Source organism: Mycothermus thermophilus (genome assembly GCF_041956435.1).
Source record: "Mycothermus thermophilus strain CBS 625.91 unplaced genomic scaffold VTJ04scaffold_3, whole genome shotgun sequence".
Taxonomy (NCBI): domain Eukaryota; kingdom Fungi; phylum Ascomycota; class Sordariomycetes; order Sordariales; family Chaetomiaceae; genus Mycothermus; species Mycothermus thermophilus.
Window position 1 is genome coordinate 3,154,585 of NW_027191429.1, and position 21,791 is coordinate 3,176,375.

Sequence of the window (21,791 nt, forward strand, 5' to 3'; positions counted from 1 at the left end):
TGGGTCTTTGTTTCCTGTTCTCACTCATCCTTAGTTGCATTTCTCTTTCAAAGAGAAACCGACCAAGAATCAAACTTGACTTTTCAAAGCGGACTTAGCCGCCATGATATCATTACTCCAGAGTTCCTCCGTCTACACAGTACCCAAGGTAGCATTTCTTGAGTTTCAATATTAGTAACTTTACAAATAATTATCATACAGACACATAGGTAGAAAGTTACATAGGCACATCTCGTCCCCTCAACCAAACCCTTCCATCCTCCCCTCTCTCCATCCTCAACTTCATCCCCTTCGCCCTCTTTCCCAACCCATCCAGCCCATCAATCCCTCCCATCTGCTCCCTCGCCCTACTATCCAGTGCTACCAGCCCCGCCAGGCTCGACCCCTTCAACACCTGCACCCCCTCCATCCTCGACACCGCCACCGTCACTCCCAAAAACACCCCCGTCAGCACCAACTGCGCCGCCAGCATCGCCAGCCACTTGTACTGGATCGCGACGCGGGGTTGCGCGGTAAACACGGTCCCCGTCACCACGGCGGACGCGTCGGTCGCGTTGAGCCGCGTGTTGCCCTCTCGCACCATGTTGGTCAGCGAGCGCGCGAGGTTGTTCACGAGCGTGTCGACGTTGGCGAGCTGCTGTTCCGGCGGCGGGACCACGTCGCTCTGGAAGTCGCCGAGCAGCGAGTAGGCGAAGGCCTTGGCCACGCCGCCGCCGTTGGAGGTGACCACGCCGCGCCGCGGGTCCATCAGGACCGAGTCGAACATGGTGGCCGTGATGAGCGCCGAGGCGGTCAGGGCGGTCCATTGATGTACGGGATATGTTGCGCCGGTGGTTTGCTCGACGGAGCCGGGAGGCGGGACCAGATGCACATTGGTCCCCGCGTAGCTGGTGTTGCACGTCCCCGCTTGGTAGCAGAGGTAGTAGTTGGGTTCCCACTGGATGATGAGGTTTTGCTTTTCGCTGACGGACGGGGGAGCGGCGGGCTGGGTGAGGGTGGACAGTTCCTCGGTGTACGCCTCGCCGGCCGTCACGCGGGTTTGGTAGGTCTTTGTGCACCACCACAGGGCTACCTCGAGGTATTTCATCTTGGACATGTCGAAGCGGCCCGGGACGGCGTCGACCGTGTTGTTGACGAGCTCGTCCGAGTAGGCGATAAAGTTGTCGTTGACCATGAGATCGACGACGGATTGGTTGAAGGCGCCGGTCGGGTTGTCCAGGTGGCCGATCACGATGGGGAAGATGCGCGGCACGGATTTTAGGTAAAGGTCCTCGTAGCCGAGGGCGGAGAAGAGGGCCTGGCTGGTGCTGGACAGGACCGCCCAGCGTTTCTCGGTCAGGTTGCCGAGGGTGGACAGCAGCTTGGTGTCGCCCCGCGCCGTCAGGTTGGCCACGCCGCCGCAGATGGCTAGAGAGCCGTACGGAGGCCAGGTGCACTCGCCCGAGGAGCAAACGGGGCGGACATGCGGGACGCCTTCGGTGGGAGGCGAGAAGGTGCCGTCAAAGATGGCTCTTTGGAGACGAGCCGTGTCGTATGCGGCTGGCCAAAAGTCAGCATATCTCCTTGCCAGGGCTGCCTAGGGAATCATTCCCGAACTCACCAACTGCCAGGTCGCTCCCGTCATATGTCGAAAAGACGGTGGCACGCTGGACAGTGGCAACGTCGCCGATTTCATGCGACACATCCTGGACGAGTATGTAGGTAATAGCCTGCTGGGTGAGCGTCGAAGTGACCAGACCACTCAGCATAATCAAGGCGCCGAAGGACGCGAGGAAGCTGTAGTAGTATGATGGAGGACTCAGTCAGCACAAGAACCACATGGAATGCTCTCAGGGGCGAAACAGCTACGGTACCCATTGAAACTAAACAACAGCTTCAGGCCCCCTATAGCTCCCCGTGCGGCGTCGTCGAAGCGCTGGAAATCAACCAGCGGGCGGTGTTTGCGCGACGAGAACCACACCCACTTGAGCTGGCTGATGCCCTCGACGATGGGCACTAGGAAGCAAGCCCGGGCCATGGACGTCAAAAACGCCAGGAGGGTGTTGAGGGTGAAGCCCTTGCCAAACTCCGGAGGGGCCTTGCCATCATAGTGCCAGAGCAAGATTACGATGCCTGTATACGTACTGTTTAGCATACTACATACACACATGGCCTGCCCATGCAGCTTCTCGGAGCGCTCGCCGCCGCCACGTGCGTCACGTACGTACCTGTAAGGCAAGCCATGCCCCCAAGCTGCGACAAAATCTCGGGCAGCCATAGCGAGAGTCGTGAGTTATCCCGGTCCCGGAACTCGTCAGTGGCTTCGTCGCGGCCGGAGGCTGATTGCATTCCAAGTCCGACGGACTGCTGTTGCTGCTGCGGCTTGTCCAGCATGACCTGGTCTGTCGGCGTCGGAGTTGGCTGGCGGCTCACGGATTCGGCTATGGGTTCCTTCATTTCGATCCAATCGTCGCCCTCCAGCCTAGGGCTGTTGCTCGTGGGTCTCATGGACCACCTGTGCCTTGAGAACATGGGCATCTTGGGCACGTTGGAGGTTGAGGCCTCGGATCACCGTTGTCGACGCCAGACCTCTCGCGAGGAGCGGACATGAAAGAAGTGGCGCCCTGGTGGCTGTTCACGGCCAAAGGGGAGAGGAGATGCTATTGTATGTACATATGAGAGTCCCCATTATTTGGGAGCGCAGCAGAATCCGGAGTTTATCTGACCGGGACATGGATTCTGCACTAGTTTTTTTTTCCCCTGGACACCCTAGAGTTGACCGCAAAAGGCGAACAGTGTAACCTGGGTGTAGGGCCGGTGCTACTGGACCGTTAAGGACATTCCGCCGAGACTTGTCAACGGTCGATCCCTTTCCAATCAACGATCCCATGGCGGCATTGACAAGGTGAGCGCATGGGGAAGCTTGGGTTCCATCAGCCAACCAAATGGCCAAGATGAGCTCTCGGTTGCAAGGCTCAGCCGCACCCATGTTTGAACTCCGACGCCGTGCAGTTCAGGGGTCACAGCGAGAAAAGAAGAGAGGACGTTGAGGTCTGAATGAGTATTCCGTGGGATGTTTAAGTACCACCACAAAACGTGTAAGCAATATATATCGAGAAACGCCGTGTGGCGATGAGATGGCATCTTGCATATGTCAGGTCGTTCATGTGAGAGAGCGAATTTCTGATGGGAACTTTTCAGGGGGATCGTGACAGCCAAGAACAATAGATTCCGGTTTCATGATGGATTCTACTTAGTAGATGTGGTTCGGCATAACTTAGTGGAGAGGGATCGATGGAGCCCCGTGGCTGGAGATGGAGGTGTTGTGGCAGCTCATCTTCTTAGGAAGCAAAGGACTCGAGACTTGGGAATAGTATCAGCAAAAGGTCTGATTCCTGTCAGGATAACAATCCAGCCCTAGAGGGACGTTTCGGAGGCACGGAGCAGGCTACCTGCCTCTCACCGGGAGAAGTTGGCTACTTACTTAGTAGCCGGTGAGCTTTGCCTTCTTGACTCTTTGTTGACTTTTTTATTTTTATTTTTGTTATTTTTCGCCTCCGGCCCCGGCGATCGGAGAGCCCGGAGAGCCGGAGAGTCTTTATCGATGCGGGAAGGCCCGCTGCAAGCCGACGGGAACCATCCCTGGCCCGATGCCGCACCGCAAAACGGCACACTGGACCCACCCCACACCCGTATCCCGCTTTCGGCCTTCGACACCAACCCTGCACCCTGAACCCGGGCCGCCGATCTCTTGGCCCTGCAGCTCCGGCGCCGTCCAAGCTCGCTTTTCCTCTTCAACCTTCCAAAAACTTTCCCAATCCTGGCCGTCGTCCTTCGTCAAAGCCCAATCCCTCACCACCACACCGCCAATTCACGTGTTTGACGACATTCCTTGGGCCTGTCCGGTCATCTCCTTGTCATGGTTTGCGGTCACGTCCCCGCCGTGGTGCGGGTAGGTCAATGCGCTTCCCGGTCCTCCTTGTTCAATCCATTCATCCCTCCTAACGCTTCTCGCCGAACAGGGTCGCCTCTTGCCGACCTCAGCGCCTTTGCGCCGATGCCTCACAACTCAGACAAAACAACCTCGAGTCCCGCGAGTCTCCCTGCCCCTCCGTGGTTACTCGACCAGCCCCTCCCCGAGCCCTAGCCCCGATCCGAAGGACACCACCCAAGGCCATGATACCTCACCTCTTCCCCAATCCCCCGCTGAGCTGGCGGCATCATCCAGCCAGACCTCGACCGCAGCCCCGGACCCCGAATGGGAGTACAATCCCAACGCCAAAATCGAGTCTTTCAAAGATCTGCCCCCCAACTTCGGCGTCAACCAGCATATCCCCTTCGATGCGGAATTTAAGGAAGTCCTCAAGGCGATACCCTGGCAGTTCCGCGCCCCGATCCGCTATGCTTTCGCCTACGGCTCGGGCGTGTTCCCCCAGTCCAAGTCCCGCGGCCGCGTCCCGACCGATGAGGAGCTGCGCGCCGTCCACCCCAAGGCCCCGCTCGCCGTGCAGCGCGCCCAGGACGGCACCCCCAAGATGATCGACTTCATCTTCGGCGTCTCCCATACCCAGCACTGGCACTCGCTCAACATGAAGCAGCACCGAGACCACTACTCGGCCCTGGCCAGCCTCGGCTCCGGCGCCGTGTCTTTCGTCCAAGACAAGATCGGCGCGGGCGTCTACTTCAACCCGTATGTTGTCGTCAACGGCATCCTGATCAAATACGGCGTCGTCCAGCTCGGCACCCTAGAAAGGGACCTCACCGAGTGGGACACCCTCTACCTCGCCGGCCGCTTACACAAGCCCGTTAAAATCCTGCGCGACGACCCCAAGATCCGTCTGGCGAACCAAATGAACCTGCTCTCTGCCCTTCGCACGGCCCTCCTCCTGTTGCCCCCGACCTTTACGGAAGAAGAACTCTACAGCACCATTGCTGGTATCAGCTATCTCGGCGACCCGCGCATGGCGCTGCCCACTGAAAACCCGCGCAAGATCCGCAACATCGTCGGCAACAACATGGCCAACTTCCGCCGCCTCTACCTCCCGCTCATCGAAACCCTGCCCAACGTCGACTTCACCTCCCAAACCCCCTTCTCTACCACCACTCCCGACTGGACCCACGACGACGGCCTCAACCTCCGCCTGGCGCAGGACATGGATCCCGTCAAGCGCAGTAACATGGTTCGTCGGCTGCCCAAGGCCTTCCGGGCGAGGCTGTACGAGCGGTACCAGCGCAAGCTGGCCATCCCGTCGGACGAGTTCAAGAAGATCATGGACGAAGGGCGCCAGGAGGACAGCGTGGCGTTTCGGAGGCGGACGGGCGGCGGGTTCGAGCGGCGCATCGCGCAGGACGATCCCGCCGAGCTGAGGAATTACATTCGCGCCGTCATCCGGCAGACCATCTCGTGGCCGGCGACGACGCAGAGTTTGAAGGGCCCGCTGACGAGTGGGTGGAGCAGGACGTGGAGGTATTTGAAGGAGAAGATGGAGAAGTATAAGCAGGGGAAAAGGGAAGAGAAAGAGGCTGAAGAGCAGGGGAAGAAGGAGGGAGATGAGGATGCGGAGCTAAAGAAGCCTTGATCTACCTCCATTGATCGGATGAGGATTTGGAGTTGATAATGATGATGATGGGGATCCGGTCCACAGCAGGGATGGACCACTGACATGACCGCAGTGTGTCATGTTTTATGTATTGAACGTATTTCTTGCATTGCGGCTTGGGTGGCATTTGGGAAAGACGGGAGGGAACTTTAGACGGGCGGTTTTGGCGTTTTGTTGCGGCGGTCTTGTCTTTTCTTTTTTTCGCTGTTGACTTCCGAGCTTCTGCTTCTGCGTCTACACCGGTTCAGGTGGGAGGATGCTCGACCAGATCTGATGTAGAGTGTTTTGTAGGTATTTAGACAGGACTCGGCCGGCCTTGAAAAGGATTTGGTAGCTGATAGACGAAAAAAAGATTTTCCAGGTTATGACGCAGGTTGGTGATTCTTCACATAGCTGACATGTCCAGGGATGGGAGACGGTGACCCCTGACCAAGCTTCAGGTTGGTGATGCTGTGTGATGCTTTCTGTGGGAGACTTGGTCTTCATGTCAGGAAGGACGGATGGGTGAAGACCTTGCCTGGAAGATGAAGAAGAGCGAATTGCCCATAAAAAGTGTTCCTGGCGTTTATCTTGTTCTGAAGCCGCCGCCTTCTAGAATCCTCGCTCTCTTGGGCATATCTGAGCCTGCTTCCTCCTGGACTTCCCAGTTAAACAGCTGACTTTTCACTCCCCGAGCATCAACATAAAGGGCACCTTCATATCAACCAGCCGAGGAGAACCTCGTGACGCATCTTGGAAATTCCTAGCAAAACATCTCTACCAGCTCCAGATATTCCTATCCATTATCACCTCGAGTTCTGTCACTCCAAACAAGTACATCCTCCATCCTCCATCATCCATCCATCCATAAGTAGCTCGCCCGTTTTCTCTGACCAAACAAGACCGTCTCCGAGCAGTCAAGAACAACAACCACAACAACAATAACGCCAAAACCTAACTCAACAAAATGGTCCATTTCCACAACGGCCACCTCCACCTCCCGCACCTGCACATCTACCGCCACCTCCGCCGTTTTATCAAGCACCTCACCCGGCACGTCGAACACATCATCCTCTACATCACGGCGCTCCTTATCCCGCCGCTGGCCGTTTACCTCCGCCGCGGCGTTGACAAGCGCGACTTTGCCCTCAACATCGCCCTCACTTTGCTCGGCTGGTACGTGAACCCGGCGGGAGTGTCGTATTATGTTCTGAAGCTGTATGTTTTTCGATGTAGTTGTTGGTTGGTCTTCGGCAGCATTGACACGGCTGTTTGCTCTTGGGATGTTTGGTGTATGGCTTTTATTTCGTGGCATGACCAACGAGGAGAGAGAAAAGAAGAGGAGGAACTGCCATCTCCGTTTTGCTCAAGTACCTCCTTTATATCAAGAGCGGAAATCATACAAATATTCTTGACACCGATACATGCTATTACAAGGCTAACCGCTCTCCCTCAACTGAGCAACAGGCTCCCCGGCGTCCTCCACGCCCTGTACCTCCTCGCCCAGTAGAACTCCTCCACAGGAAACAGCCGGAGACTTTCTTCTACCACCCTCAACCGGGATGACGCAGACTTCACCACCACCGCTACCAGTAACGACATCAACCTCGCCACCCGGCGCGGCACGCTAACCCTCTCCCCACAGACCCCCAGGCTCAGCATGCCCTCCTCCTGCTCCTCTTCCTCCAACGAAAATGACAACGACGACGAGCTCCACCCCCTCGTCCGGGCGATGGTGGACCGTGCCATGCCAGCGGACACGGCGCTGGTGAGGAGGAGGGATGGGAGCATGACGTTAATGAGGGTGATTGGTGGGAGTCATAGGAGGGAGGAGGATGAGCGAGGGCGGGAGTTGGTGGCGGTTTCTTCTTCTCCTCTTCTTTCTCCGACGACGACGAGGAGGAGGAATACCAATACGAGGAGGATGAAGTTGAGGGAGATGTCGCCTCGGCCGAAGGTGGATTGAGGGAATCGTTGGGGGGGGGGGAGAAGTGATGAATTGGTTGTTGGAGGAGACTTAGAACTTGGTCCGGAGTACTGGATGTACATACATCTCTAAGAGTCGACATTCCTAGAATGCAAGACATTCTCAAATCAAGCTCGACCATGTGTCGGTATGGTCGAGGCTTCATTCATAGGAGACCTCGTACCAACTCCAAGGATTATGGACTGACTTAGCAATGAGCTCGTCCGGACACATCTTGAGAAAGCTTGCCGTTCCCGTCTCAAGTCAAACTGCAAGAACAGGTTAGAAACACAACCCAATTCATGGCTGATCCATGCCACGATCAAAGACTAGGATTGAGACACTCATGAACTCAGACGAGCAACTCGAATTGACTCAAACAAACCAAGCAAACACACTACCATAGTTATGCATGCAATAGCCCAAACGCCAGCCAGCCCTTGCAACCATACCCGCTGTCGCGAAACCCAGGACACAAAATCACAATAATCAAAGAAAGACCCAAACCCCCTACCCCCTTCCCGTCATCACACAACCCATCCATCATCCGCTCAAGTACAACAACAGTAATCCAACACCCCGCCAACCCAAACAAGAAGAAAAGCCTCGAGTAACCCAATTACTGTGCATCCACAACTAACCCTTCCAAAACCTTCATGGCCCTCAACCCCTCCCTCTCAAAAGCCGACACCATCGCCTCGCACTCGGCCTTGAGCTTCTGTTCCGCCAGCGACGCGTTGTGATAAATCCACTCCTCCACCGTCATCTTCCTCTCGGGGCTCGTCAGGGTCGCGCCCAGGCGCAGAATCTTGGCTGCCACCGCAGCCGGGTTCTCCTTGTCCTCCTCGTCCTTGTCATCATCCTCTGCAACATGGCTGTTATCGCCCGCCAGGAGCCCGCCAAGCTTGGTCGGGGAAGACCCGAAGAAGAGCAGATCCACGTCCGCCGGCTCCCAGGGGAACGTGCTCTTGAGCCCGGCGACAATGTTCCTCTTGGTCGGGGAGGTGCGTTGCGGGGTGTTGGGGGTGCCGCCGCTGAGCGGGGCGAGGACGACGCGCTTGGCGGTTGCCGTCAGGTTGGCCGCGGGCTGGAGGGCGGGAGGGTGGTTCTCGGCGTCGGAGGATTGCGGGGAGTGAGCCGGGGAGAGGACGGCGGGTTGGTTCGTGCCCCGGATCAGAGGAGACGGGGTAGGCCGGGCGGAGCGCGGGGTGGAGGGTGCCTGGGCGGAACCGAGGCGGGATGCGGATAGAGGAAGGGCGGGGAGGGGTTTGGAAGTGGTTTTGGCGGGCGTGGAGACGTTGGTGGCGGAGTCGCTAGGGGTTGGGGCCGGAGGAGCAAGTTTGCTAGACCGCCGCGAGGAGGGTTTGGCGAGGGACTCGCGAGTGGGCTGCGAAACAGTGGCCTGCGGCAGGATTGACAGGGATTGCCGCGACGCCTGGTCGTCGACGGAAACCTGTGACGCGGCCGACTTCCGTGGCCGCCCGCGCGGACGCTTCTCGGGCTTTGTGACGACCGTCCCGGTGCTAGCATCGGGGTCGAGGGCAGGCTCGGCAGCGGCTTCTTGCGCGAGTTGCGAGGGTTCGGCACTCGCCATAGCATCCTCCATCGTGACATCGGCCTGGGGAGTAGGCTCTTTGGCAGCTTTTTGACGAGACGCCTTGCGAGTCCCAGCCTTGCGGCCCCTCTTTGGAACAACAAGGGTATCAGGCCCTGGCGGTTCGACCTCCATCTCACGCTGGAGACCCTGGACCTCAGGCTCGTGCTCATCGGCCACCACAGTTGGCACCTGGGCCTTCTTCTGCGCGCTGACCTTGCGTGTAGTCGTCGCCTTCTTGGGCCGTCCCCTGACAGGAGCAGGGGCAACCGGGGCTTCCTCGGGCTCGCTCTGATACCGCTCCAGATCCGCCTCGAGCTGACGTTCGAGCTCCTCGTCGTCCAGCAACGAGCCGCGCAAAGACGAGCTGGACGCTTGGGACCGCACCGAGGCCTGAGACGCCCTACGACTGGTCTTGGTGGTCGTCTTTCCCTTCTTCCGGCCAGCTGCTGGCTTCGCGGTCGCAGTCGAGACATCAGCCATCGAAATGTCCATCATGGACGCGTTCTCAGTGGCGGCGCTGGTGCGGGGCCGTCCGACCCGCTTCTTCGGGGCTGGCGCCGTCTCGTTGGTGGCAGCAACGTCGTCCATCTCATCGCTCATGCGCTTGCGGCCCTTGGTCGACTTTGCCTTGGGCTCCTCCGGGACTTCAGGCTCATCCTCGAGAACCTCCACGGGTTCATCCTTCCTCGCCTTTGTTTTCCTGGTCTTGGTGGCAGCAGGCTTACGCCCCCTGGTCTTCGCGGTGGAAGCCGTGGTCATGACGCTATCATCGTGGTCGGCCGTGATGTCCGCATTCGAGACGAGCTCGGAAGTGGTGGTGTTAACAGACTGAATCGACAGGCGAGAGGCCTTGGACAACCTAGGCGCGCGGCCTCTTCCCTTCTTGGGAGCGGGATACTGGTTGATCATGACAAAGAACGGGCAGTTGGGCACGCGCTTAAAGTGCTCATCACTGGATCTGGTCAGCTTCGTTGCATGAGACACTGACGATGGGAAACATACAATGGGTTGTCATCAGATTCCCAGCCCTCGAGCGCGAGATTGCAATAGGCGCAGGTGGTCATATCATCAGCCTCGGCTGATGGGGTGTACTTCCAACCGCCCTCGACAAGCTGCAGTCACAAAGCCCGTCAGCCTCGGCACACATGCGGATAATGAGCAAGCCAGGGGGAAACCAGCACTCACCTTCTTCGTCTTGCACTTGAACCCCTTCTTTCCTTCATACGGCCACCTCCCGTCGAAGGTCGCCTTCCGCGCCTCGATCATGACAGGCTCGAGCGGGTGGACCTTGCCGTAGTTACCGAAGCCAGCCTCGATGGCAGCCATGATGGCCCAACCGCACGTGGGCGAGTGCCGCAAATGCTCCTCAATCGGATCATCATGCGCCTCCCACCCGTCGAGCGACTTCTTGCACAGAAAACACACGACATTGTCGGGGCTCTTGGGATGTGGTTCGAAGAAGAAACCGGCTTTGGCGAGCTGGTTCAGGACGCGTCAGTCGCCGTCACCGCGCGGGAATTTGTCCGGGTAATGCACTTACGGCCATGGGAGAGGGGGCTTTGTGTGGCCATTGCACCGTCCTGGTGCCTTTGCCGCTCTTGGAGATGGTTTGGGCCGCGTGGAACGACGCGATGCGGTTCTCGATGATGAAGTATTGGTCGTCGACGTCCATGATTGCTATTGTTTTCGAGATGTCACTTGGTGATATGACAGGTACGTATGACTGGTTCGCAACACGGTCGAATTTGGTTCTTTGTCGTGTCGTCGTCGTTGACTGTTGGTGTCGCGGCGCACGCTTCTCGTCGAGCAGGGCCTGCCTGTGGCGAGGTCAAAAAGAATGGCGCAAACAGGGCGTGTCCCTCGTCAAGGTATCGCGAATTGAGTGTGACCGAGGGGGTTTAAGGAACTAAAGAGGTGGTGGAAGAGGCGACGCGGCGGATGTGAGACATGTCAAAGCAAGTGCGAGGAAAGAGGGAGAGGAACGAGTGTGATTGGGCAGTCGTGTCGCGTTTGTTTACTTCCTGTTGTGGGAGAAAGTGGGTCCATGGCGTCTGCGGCGTTTGTTTGTGCGTGCCCGCTGGAATGACGTGTGGCCAGGGTTAGGGTCTAAATCCCAGTTCTGACAATGTCGGAGATGATGATGCCGATGCCCGACCGCCAGTCCGGTCGTCCACCTTCTCCCCGATCGGCATTTTCCGACCCCACATCCAACATCGCCCAACCACCAACCCCGGACCTGGAACGCTTGTTGTGGCGATTTCGAGGTCGACGTGATCGGAATCGTGAATGACGCCTCCTTTCAGTAGCCATGATTGATTACACATCAAAAGACAGCGTGGTTAGGCATCTCCCAAAGATGCAAGTGTAGCACTGTTGAAAGCATGGCTTTTGCGGCATCCATTTCACGAGGGTATCTCCATCCCCATCCCCATCCGGCTCTACTATTGTACGGAGTATACAAACGTCTAATTTTCCGGGTACCCACCCCCGTTGATGCCCTCTGTGGAGAGTATCGGCTGTTGTCAACACACAAATCCTCGCCATGTGCGGCATCTCCGACCAGCGTGCTGTTCGAGACCTCAACGGCGCCACGCAGGAAGCCTCGGGTTGTCGGCTTTATCTTAGATCCTCTGTTGACGCCTGCTGCCAATCTACTTGGTTTGCCTCGGGAGATCAATCGCTGGCTGCATCGTAGCGCTATTCGCCTGGTTTTTGTCTTGTGGCGGTTGGCAGGGAGAAAACGCCATCAGATTGGTGTCTGTTAGAGTAACCAGATCTTGACGGATTTTCTCTTTCTTCCCGAGACTCCCCACCCACAACCGACGATCTCAGGACAGATGGGTGAGCTCCATGCAGTGGCAAACACTGGCCCCTGGACAACGAACTCCTGTTCATCCAGCCGGGTTGTAGAAGTTAGACTTTTCAGACGACACATGGATCCGGTGTCATGCATGACATGACCTGTGAAAACCAACAGCCGTTGCCACATCTTTCCGGCAGTTTAGTACCTAGGTAGGTAGCAGGCCGGACCCTGGACACATGTAACAAATTTTCTGGCCCTGGTATTTGCTGAGATGAACGGCGTTCATCTGGGCAATGACTTCAGAAGGTTTCTCCGAAGGAAGACTACAGGTTACCACACTGCCGGCATATCCGATCCTCAACGTCGACCGAAGTCGGATATGTGGCAGGGATGTATTGCCGGGTGAAGACGAACCACGCACTCGTAGTGTAGTACACGAGCAAAAACACATGGATGTGGAATCCGGGCATTCTCCGGACATGCTCCGGAGCGAACCCCCTTTATACATCGTCCCTACCGCTCTGTTGTCCTCATGGTCTCATCTCCAGGTTCTTGCTTCCCCACGACGGCTAGGTCAGGTAGGGTGCAGGACCCCTTCAGGCTGAGGTAGCCACTCCTTTTTCCGTCTCAACCCCCATCCTCTGTCTCCTCTCCAACCGGCACTGCCTGTCTGGTGTACAAACCCCACACATCCGCGCTGCATCGCCTGCTCTGGCTTCAACACCACCAGAGCATTATCCCCGGTTCGGGACGACAATACCAATTTCCCCTTCACGGTACACTGCACCAGCACTCAACATGGCGGCCGACACCACCGTCCCGGGGAGGGGTTTCCCCGTTGAGAAGAAAGATGGGTATATAACGAGCGACGGCACATTTTCGGGCCCGTCGTCGGACGATGAGGTCGGCGAAGTACGCCAGAACGCCAACATGACGGACTACGAGGCGCAAAAGATGGCCGAGGGCGAGGACAAGTTCCACCAGCTCGGCTGGAAGCGGCTGACCATCGTGCTGATCGTGACGGCTGTGGCGCTGGGCAGCCTCAGCCTGCCGGGGGCGTTCGCGACCCTGGGTATGGTTCCCGGAGTGATCCTCTCGGTGGGCATCGGGCTCGTCGCCATGTACGCCAGCTATGTGGTCGGGCAGATGAAGCTCAAGTACCCGGAGATCTCGCACTACACGGACGCCGGGCGCATGATGTTCGGCAAGGTCGGCTACGAAATCATCAGCGCCATGTTTGTGCTGCAGCTCATCTTCACCATCGGCTCGCACGTGCTGACGGGCGCCATCATGTTCGACAACCTGAGCGACAACGGCGCCTGCACCATCGTGTTCACCGTCGTGTCAGCCATTCTGCTGTTCATCGTCGCCATCCCGCCCACCTTCAGCGAGATGGCCATCCTGGGCTACATCGACTTTGTCTCCATCATCGCGGCTATCTTCATTACTATCATTGCCACAGGAGTACGCGCGTCCGAACTCCCAGGCGGCGTCGACTCGGTACCATGGCAGCTCTGGCCCAAGGACGACCTCAACTTGGCCGAGGCCTTCATCGCCATCAGCAACATTGTCTTCGCGTATAGCTTCGCCCTGTGCCAGTTTAGCTTCATGGACGAGATGCACACACCCGCCGATTACGACAAGGCCATCTTCACGCTGGGCATTTTCGAAATCTTCCTCTACACCATCACGGGCGCGTTGGTGTACGCCTTTGTCGGGCCGGATGTGCGCTCTCCGGCCCTCCTGTCGGCCGGCCACACGGTTTCCAAGGTAGCCTTCGGCATCGCCATCCCCGTCATTTTTATCTCGGGCAGCATCAACACGACCGTCGTGGCGCGGTACATCCACGGGCGGATGTTCAAGAACTCGGTCATCCGCTACGTCAACACGCCCATGGGCTGGGCGACGTGGATCGGGCTGGACGCCATCATCACAGTGCTGGCGTGGGTCGTGGCCAGCGCGATTCCCTTCTTCTCGGACCTGCTGGCCATTTGCTCGTCGCTGTTTATTTCCGGGTTTACATTTTACTTCCCGGCCATCATGTGGTTCATGTTCATTTGTGAAGGGAAGTGGTATGCGCCCAAAAACTGGCTGCTGACGGGTGCCAATATTTTGTCGTTCGCCGTGGGCGTGATCGTTCTTGGTGTGGGAACATACTCCAGTATTTGGGATATTGTAAGTCTCCGTCCTCTGCAAAGATGTCAATTATTTCCCGAGACATAGCAGCTAACCCATGGCTCCCCAGATCCACCGTTACGACGCTGGGCAGGTGTCAGATCCGTTCAGTTGCGCTCCGCTCACATAGAATTCGTGAGAGGAAGGAGATATGCTTGGGGTTTCTTAATTTTGACTATTTCGCTCTTTTCGTTTTTGACTCTGGCGTTTCAGAGAAAGCGGATGGACGGATGTATGGTTGGAGGTGGGATTATACGATACCCATTAGGAGGGCGGCAAGGTGTTTTTGCAGAGCATGGTTGTAGAGACAAGAAGTAGAGATATGCCTTGAAATGATATCTATATAGAACAAGTGCGATTGGGTGGGGGAGGAGAAGCGTTTGGGCGTCTGGCTTTTTACTCGACGTCTAGAGGGACTTGATTCAGGTTGCTTGCCCTGATGGGAATGGCATCATCCCATGTTATATGGGAGGCTTCACATTACGGAGATGGGTACCCTTCGGACGGTCGAAGCAGCGTTCGGAGAAAGGACATAAAGGGGAAATAACAACTAAATATCGAATACCGCTGTGTTAAACATTTGAACCATCTTTTCCAGTAATCCAAGGTGAACCCCGTCTGCTATCCGGATTGCATCTCTGGGGAAACTCTGGGCGGCCGCTGGGTTCAGTGGGGTAGCTCTAGGACCCCAAGCAGCGATCTTCCGGGCGGTGAAAGCCTAAACCCGTTGAGTGGGTCGCGGCAGAATCCCGAGACCCGCCGGGCCGGAACATCCACAACCTTCCTTGGCTCCCGATCTGGAACCTCCCAAGTACATCCCTCAGCTTCTCCTCCTCCTAGGTGCTCAAGTCCTCAACACTTCACTGGCACACTGCCAGGTCACAATGTCAGCCCATGCGGCTTTGCGGCGGGCCGTCCGCCCATTACGGACAAAACCTTTACTCGACGAGCTCAACGCCGTCCCAATTCCCTTCTGCCGGCCATGTCTTTTTGCCGTGAACAATGGACATGGATCCTTCTTCCGTCCTCGGTCCCGTCTCTTCTCGACAGCTCCTCCGCCACCACGACGCCCTCCACCTCCGCTGCACCGCATCCTCGAGGTCGAGAAGAGCAGATTGGACTCCGAGTCTATAGCAGCTACAGGAAATGACTTGTCAAAAGCCCTCTCCAACTCCCAGCAACAACCCCAGCTCGACATCCCTCCCTCATCAACCCCGTCATCCAACCTCGAATCCGACCAGAACACCTCTTCCAATGCTACAGACAAAACAACAACCACATCTTCCTCCTCCTCGTCCTCCTCCTCCTCCTCCGAATCACCCTCAACCTCCGAAACCACCACCACCACCCCGAACCCCAGCCAAAACGACCCCACCCTCCCCTCCTTCAGCGAAACCCACCGCCACCCCCTCTCAGCCCGCTTCAGCACCTTCATGGACAACCTACAGTCCCGCTTCGTCGCCGCCACCCAAACCCTCAACGACCTGACGGGGTACTCCGCCATCGAGGCCATTAAGCGGCGCAACGCCGAGCTCGAGAAGGAGCACGCGGCGGCCCAGGCCCGCCTGCGCGCCGCCCGCAATAACTACAAATCCCTGACGGCCCACCGCGCGTCGACCCAGCGCGAGGTGACCACGCTGCTGACGCGCAAGGACATGTGGAACCCGAGCGACCTGGAGCGCTTCACGGCGCTGTACCGGCTCGACCACGAGCTCGAGTCGCGCGTGGCGGCCGCTGCTGAGGAGCTCACCGAGGCCGAGTCGGACGAGGCCCGCCTCGCCGCGGAGCTGAACGCGGGGATTTTGAGACGGTACCACGAGGAGCAGATCTGGAGCGACCGCATCCGGAGGCAGTCGACCTGGGGAACGTGGGGGTTGATGGGCGTGAACGTGGTTTTGTTTTTGGTCTTGCAGTTCGTGGCCGAGCCGTGGAAGCGGCGGAGGCTGATGCGCGGCATCGCCGAGAGTGAAAAGGGGGTCATGGAGGAGGTGAAGAGGGAGCTGGCTGAGGTGAGGGCCGCGTTGGAGGCTAGTGTTGGGTTCAGAGACAACCACCAACAACCGGGTCAGGAGTTTACTCCCGCCACTTCTGTCGCTGATAATTCTGCTGCTGCCGTCGCTGCTGAAATCACAGACGACGGCCCGACGGGATACGTCGACGCCCCGAGCTCGCTCGGTACTCCCGAGGCCGTGCAGTCTGCCTCCGTCACCACCGGCATCCAGCAACACGCCGACCGCCCTGCCCGCCCGCCAAGGCCGTGGAGGGATGTCCTACAGGACTTCTGGGAAGACCCGGAGCTCCTGCGCGAGGCAATTTTCGACCTGTACAGCGACCGGAGGATAGACCTCACCATGAAGGATGCATCGCTCATTGCCCTGCAGGGCGCTGCCGCCGGCGCCACCCTGGTTGCGGTGCTGACGCTCGCGCTACTCCGAGCCTCGCCGGCTTGAGGTGGGAGTTGTAATAATACATACATACATGCGTACTGCTACTACTGCTTACCTACACCTTTCACATCCCTGCTCTTCGTCTCTGTATGCATGGGAATGGATGGACGGCTGGATGGATGTTTATCATCAAGAACTTCGAGCCCGGGGGGTTGTGTATGTGTCTGTGTGTCCTTAGACTTGTATTCCGACAACATGATGTACAGCATTGTAGAAAAATCTAGACTTGTATAACGAAGACCAAAAAAAAGACAAGACACGACAATTAAACCGCTCCGTGCAACATCGAGGTACCTGCACCTAGCTCGCGACGACGGTGTGCTTATCCTCCTCCCACATCTAGACCAACAAAAACCCAGACATCATCATCACCTCCAGACGACCTTGCTCTGCCCGTCCCCTCATCTCCATCCCCTAAGGTCTTTCTTTCTTCCCTCCTCCCTCCGCGGCGTACAACCACTCGCTTCGCGCCCGAAATACTTACACACAGCCAACTTCAACAAAATTCAGCCCGTGTCCTCAAGTCGGCATTAACTCCCACCTCCTACGCTTCTACTTACCCTCAAAACAAACAACAATACACACACTACTGCGCTAAGCCAACCCCGACAATAAGCTGATGCTGCTGGGGGGTATCTCCGCCAATCACCCAAAAAACCGTCGGAACGAAAACACTTTCGGCGCACGCGCGGTACCGTCGCGGTGGTGACGATGTGCCCCTTCTCTTTCGCCCTGGGCCAAATCTTCCGTCGGACACGCTTCTTCTTGTTCGTCTACCGAGGGCAGTGGGGCCTGCTGGCGGCGGCGGCGACGGTAGGGGTGGACGGCGGGAGCTGGTGCTACCACGGACGAGGCCGGCTGGCGCTGCTGCTGTGATTCGGCGTACCCGGTGAGAGGACGACGATTCAGAGCCTGGTTCGTCAGCCTGCTGCGCTTGACGTCTGATGAGGACGACGACTTCAGTGGACCGTTGGTTCCCTACTCAAAGTCGGCCGTGTACGAGAAGCCGCGGAATTCCTCCTGCATGGCTTGCGAGAGGACTAGAAAAGACGAGAGTGTTAGTCATCAGAAGCAGGCAGAACGTTGACGGATAGCGACAAAGAACATACCAGACTGCACCGGCGTCAAAACCGGCGTCACGCTTGTGAACTCGCTATCGAAGTTGCTCGTATCCGTCGGGCTCTTGATGCTCGGCAGGAACGGCGGTTCGACGCGCTTGTGGTAGATATCGTCCCAGTTGATGTTGCGGAAGAAGGGCTGCGACATGACCTCCTGAGCATCGGTCGGGCCGCTTCCCAGGCGCAGCTCGGGCTCACGCGTGAGAAGCTTCTGCAGGATGGAAACGCTGTCGCGCGGCATCGAAATTGGGTAGAGCGGCTCGTCCGCCAGGATGGAATCGTAGATTTCTTCCTCGTCTTCGCCACGGAACGGGGATTGCTGCAGGAGCATCTGGTAGATGAGGACACCGAAGGCCCACCAGTCGACGGCGCGGCCGTACTTCTTGTCGAGCAAAATCTGCAAAGCAAGTAAGAAACCGGAGATGATCCACACAACAAAATCAGGACGTCACGTACCTCAGGCGCCATGAACTCGGGCGTACCGCAGAAAGTGCTCGTCGTCGATCCATACCACATGTCCTCCTTGCAAAGACCGTAATCCGCAATCTTGATGTGCCCATCCAAAGTCAAGAGAATGTTGTCGAGCTTGAGATCGCGGTAGATGACGCCATTCTCGTGGAAGTACTTCAGCGCCAGACACACCTCGGCGGCGTAGAACTGAGCTCGCTTGAGACCGAACTGTCCGCGCTGGATGTGCAACATCAGATCACCACCGCTGATGTACTCCATGACGAAATAGACGCGTGTCTCGGTCTGGAAGCAAGCATGGAGGTTGGTCAGGAACGGGTGCCGCTCCCGGTTGGCGATCAGGAAGACGCGCTTCTCCGACTTGATGCTCTCGACTTCGTCGTTCTCAATGATGAACTCCTTCTTGAGCACCTTGATGGCGTACAGCTTCCGCGTCCTCTTGGTCTCGGCCAGCATGACCTTGCCGAAGTTGCCCTTGCCCAGCACTGCCAGGAAGTTGAAGTGGTCGAGGCCAATGCGCTGACCCGTACCCGGATCTGTAGCCGAAGGCAGCGGCTTCCTGGCCGGCACAGGAACCCCCGCGATGGAGCTCACCTGAGATTGCTCCGTCTGCGGAGGCGCTGTCTGTGGCTTGGGAGGCTGCGGGGTCACCTGCTGCACCGTCGGCTGCTGCATGACCTGTTGTTGCTGAGGCTGGTATTGTGGCTGGTACGGAGGCTGCTGGTACTGAGGTTGATATTGAGGCTGGTACGCTGGCTGCTGCTGCATGTATGGTTGCTGGACCATGTGTTGCTGCTGCGGCCGGGCCTGGACAGGCGCCTGACCTGAATAGACACCGATATTGGCATAGTCGGCTGGGTTGTACTTGCGCTGCTGGGGTTGGCCGTATGGCGACTGCTGTTGCGGCGAGCCGTACAAGTTCTCATCCTGAGACGTGGGCCTCGCGAACGTGCCAGCGGAACCATAGTGGCCAGGGCCGAAATCGGGAATTTGGGCAGGAGGAGACTTCGGAGACATTGCGGCAGCCGCCGCGGCCGATGCGGTTGTAGAAGCCGTCGATGGACGTTCCGTGATGGTGGGCCGTTGGGGCGAAGATTGGCCGTATGTGAGCCTTGCCGCTTCAGTAGCCTCCGGTGAGGCACCCTGAGTAGACGGGGTAAACGAGATACCCGACTGAGAGCTGCCCTTGCTTCCTTGTCTGAGGGTCTTCTCACTCATGGACGCAGCCTTCTCCTGGCGAGTCTTCTTGGTCGACCTGATGCCTTCAAGGATCTGGTTTGCCACAGCCATCGACATACCACAGAAGTCAGGTACAAGATGCACACACTGCGCGTGAGCAGTGAGGTTGCACTCTGCACACGAGAATCGGTCAGTTCCGCGACATGACATCGAAAGAACAAAGGAAGCGTGTGGGGATCCAAAACATACCGACACATCTCCGCGAGTTCTTCTTGCTACCAATCGGCAGCATGTAACCGCAATGACAGCACCAGTTGGCGGTGAGGTTCGAGAAGGGCTGGAAGCGGTGAGGAATCCGGTGGTTGATCTTCTCTTCGTCTGGATCCGTCTCGGCATTGCTCTTGCTAATGCACTTGGTGACGACGCTGGTATAGCACTTGGTATGGCACGTGTACTTGCAGTCCTCGCACTGCATGCCGGCCGAGTACTTGAGGAAGTCCCCGCAGAGGGCGCAGCGCATGATGTTGTAGAACTGGCGCTGGACAAACTTGTGGCCGTACATTTCGTGAACTTCTTCCTTGCGCTGACGAACGGCACCCTTGCGGTTGAGACCGGCATCGAGGGGCCGCGGAGCCTTGTTCTCCTTGACGAAGTTGAGGCTCAGCTGGATCTGGCCCGCCGGCTCCAGGTTGAACCACGCATCGATGGGCTGGGTCATGACCATGTTCTGCGGCGGGGGTGGAGGAATGTATGAGGGGCCGGCTTGGCCCGGAGCCGTGGGAGGAGGGGAGAACTGAGGGGCATGAGGACCCATGGGGAACTGAGGAGGTGGCATCCCCCTCTGGGCAGTGCCCAAGCGATCTGCTGAGACCCAGCCCGTGTTGCTCGTCTCGGCTTCAATACGCTTCCTGCGAAGTTCCTCGACGATATCCGATATCCTGATCCACAGCAGGCCGATGGGGAGCGCATGTTCTCCTGGCTTGTCGTAGACGGTCAACTCGACCTCGTTCGCTTTGTCGACGAAGATGTTGTGGAACTCGTTTTCCCAGCGGTCGCTGCGCGTCGCCCTGGTCCTCGCCACAACATTGTCTTCAACCTTGATCGTGACGAACGTCTCCGGAGTCCGGGAAAAGCGGGAGGTGGGCGAGTGATCCACATCCTTGACAGCAATGACACGGATCGAAAGCTGGCCGGTCAAGGGCTTCCGCAGATTCGGCACGTTGATGCTATCATCTATGCTAAGGGTCAGCATTTGTGCAGAAAATGGGGCGAACAAGCCTCCCCCGGGTTGACATACCGTCCGGTCCGTCGGCATCCATGTCGATATGCAACTCCTCGTATCTCTTGAGAGCCTGCTTAAGGAGCACAATCTTTTGGGTGCTTTCGATCCTCCGAGCAGCCGCATCGGCCTTGCTCTTCTTGTCTCCCTCCATCTGGTAAAGCTGGACCATCTTGTCGATACCCTTCATGTATTGCTCCTCAACGTTTAACTTGAACTGGATTTGTGAGAGCATCAACTGAATGCGGGGACCGAGGTACGGCGTATCGTACTTGATCAGATCTAGAGAAGCAGAGTCAGCGTCGTGACGACACGAGGTGGTATCTTCCCTGTGATTCCGGCACACATACCGAGCTTCGTGAAGTTAGGGCGAGCCCGAGGGGTAACATGGTATGGCCCCTGGGCCTGGGCGCCCGGAGCGTCTCCCTGGCCGTACTGTCCATATCCCGAGCCGTCCTTGGGCGGCGGCACGGGAGCACCTGAGGTGTCAAAGGAGCCAACTGTGGTTCCTCCCAACGACATGTTATCCATGCCCTGGTTGAGTCGGCGCATCTGCAGCTCGCGGAGCCGCTCCTCGAAGAACTCGAGGTTGCGGCGACCCTCTCGCATCTGATTGTCGAGTTTGGAGCGGACGGCCTCATTGCTGGTCTGCTGGCGCATAAGATTGGCGGCATTGATCAGAGCCTTTTCACGCTCGATCTTTTTGGTTATATCTAAGATCTTGTCGTCGTCGTTCATCTTGGCGGCGGGTGTGCGCAGCGGGGCGCACCGGGTATCGCGTGGGGTTGTTGGATTTGTTGCACAGTTGTTCCGCGACGAAGAGCGAGCTTTTCCAAGCCGATGTCGTTGCTAATGATTTCAGCCGTCGTCTTGATTTTCCTGTCCTTCAGCAAGACCCGATGTATTGTTCCGCTTGGGTCAGGCAAGCTGACGCGTACGAGACGAGAGAAGGCCGGATCCCTGGAGGTGTAAGGTGTGGCCGATTGTCGGGAGGATAACTATCAACAACTGATCGTCTGCGGGGCTGCGGGGCTGAAAGACGGTTCGAGATCCTGTCGACAAGAGAAACAACTACAATCTGTGGGTGTTTGGTCGTTGGCGGAATGTTGAATCTCGATCTCGAGGTTCAAAATAGGAGGTGGATGTTGGGGCCCGAGGATTCCTGGGCAAAGCGGTCGGAGGGGATTAGGCGGGTGGGGAG

At 57.5% G+C, this 21,791-nt stretch overlaps 9 protein-coding genes across 9 annotated transcripts; 5 read left to right on the top strand and 4 right to left on the bottom strand.

The window, feature by feature from the left end:
• Positions 1-217: 217 nt before the first annotated feature.
• VTJ04DRAFT_5301 (uncharacterized protein) lies at positions 218-2,517 on the bottom strand (the record flags this gene model as incomplete). The annotated part of the gene is made up of 4 exons (XM_069363403.1): positions 218-1,539; positions 1,601-1,776; positions 1,854-2,112; positions 2,208-2,517. 4 exons carry the CDS (start codon positions 2,515-2,517, stop codon positions 218-220), a joined length of 2,067 nt encoding a protein of 688 aa, XP_069220252.1.
• Positions 2,518-3,898: 1,381 nt separating this feature from the next.
• Positions 3,899-5,558, top strand: VTJ04DRAFT_5302 (uncharacterized protein; the record flags this gene model as incomplete). Its single annotated transcript, XM_069363404.1, has 2 exons — positions 3,899-3,931; positions 4,002-5,558. The coding sequence occupies 2 exons, from the start codon at positions 3,899-3,901 to the stop codon at positions 5,556-5,558; spliced, it is 1,590 nt and encodes a 529-aa protein (XP_069220253.1).
• Position 5,559: 1 nt separating this feature from the next.
• Positions 5,560-6,065, bottom strand: VTJ04DRAFT_5303 (uncharacterized protein; the record flags this gene model as incomplete). Its single annotated transcript, XM_069363405.1, has 2 exons — positions 5,560-5,813; positions 5,978-6,065. The coding sequence occupies 2 exons, from the start codon at positions 6,063-6,065 to the stop codon at positions 5,560-5,562; spliced, it is 342 nt and encodes a 113-aa protein (XP_069220254.1).
• Positions 6,066-6,525: 460 nt separating this feature from the next.
• VTJ04DRAFT_5304 (uncharacterized protein) lies at positions 6,526-7,524 on the top strand (the record flags this gene model as incomplete). Its single annotated transcript, XM_069363406.1, has 2 exons — positions 6,526-6,776; positions 7,089-7,524. 2 exons carry the CDS (start codon positions 6,526-6,528, stop codon positions 7,522-7,524), a joined length of 687 nt encoding a protein of 228 aa, XP_069220255.1.
• Positions 7,525-8,143: 619 nt separating this feature from the next.
• On the bottom strand, positions 8,144-10,793 carry VTJ04DRAFT_5305 (uncharacterized protein; the record flags this gene model as incomplete). The annotated part of the gene is made up of 4 exons (XM_069363407.1): positions 8,144-10,073; positions 10,124-10,233; positions 10,307-10,600; positions 10,662-10,793. The coding sequence occupies 4 exons, from the start codon at positions 10,791-10,793 to the stop codon at positions 8,144-8,146; spliced, it is 2,466 nt and encodes an 821-aa protein (XP_069220256.1).
• Positions 10,794-12,722: 1,929 nt separating this feature from the next.
• VTJ04DRAFT_5306 (uncharacterized protein) lies at positions 12,723-14,229 on the top strand (the record flags this gene model as incomplete). The annotated part of the gene is made up of 2 exons (XM_069363408.1): positions 12,723-14,099; positions 14,170-14,229. 2 exons carry the CDS (start codon positions 12,723-12,725, stop codon positions 14,227-14,229), a joined length of 1,437 nt encoding a protein of 478 aa, XP_069220257.1.
• A 754-nt stretch (positions 14,230-14,983) lies between these two features.
• Positions 14,984-16,549, top strand: VTJ04DRAFT_5307 (uncharacterized protein; the record flags this gene model as incomplete). The annotated part of the gene is made up of 1 exon (XM_069363409.1): positions 14,984-16,549. The coding sequence occupies one exon, from the start codon at positions 14,984-14,986 to the stop codon at positions 16,547-16,549; it is 1,566 nt and encodes a 521-aa protein (XP_069220258.1).
• Positions 16,550-16,741: 192 nt separating this feature from the next.
• On the top strand, positions 16,742-17,166 carry VTJ04DRAFT_5308 (uncharacterized protein; the record flags this gene model as incomplete). Its single annotated transcript, XM_069363410.1, has 2 exons — positions 16,742-16,774; positions 16,837-17,166. The coding sequence occupies 2 exons, from the start codon at positions 16,742-16,744 to the stop codon at positions 17,164-17,166; spliced, it is 363 nt and encodes a 120-aa protein (XP_069220259.1).
• Positions 17,167-17,524: 358 nt separating this feature from the next.
• On the bottom strand, positions 17,525-21,328 carry VTJ04DRAFT_5309 (uncharacterized protein; the record flags this gene model as incomplete). Its single annotated transcript, XM_069363411.1, has 6 exons — positions 17,525-17,586; positions 17,656-18,061; positions 18,121-19,484; positions 19,561-20,544; positions 20,609-20,872; positions 20,941-21,328. 6 exons carry the CDS (start codon positions 21,326-21,328, stop codon positions 17,525-17,527), a joined length of 3,468 nt encoding a protein of 1,155 aa, XP_069220260.1.
• Between the last annotated feature and the right edge of the window lie 463 nt (positions 21,329-21,791).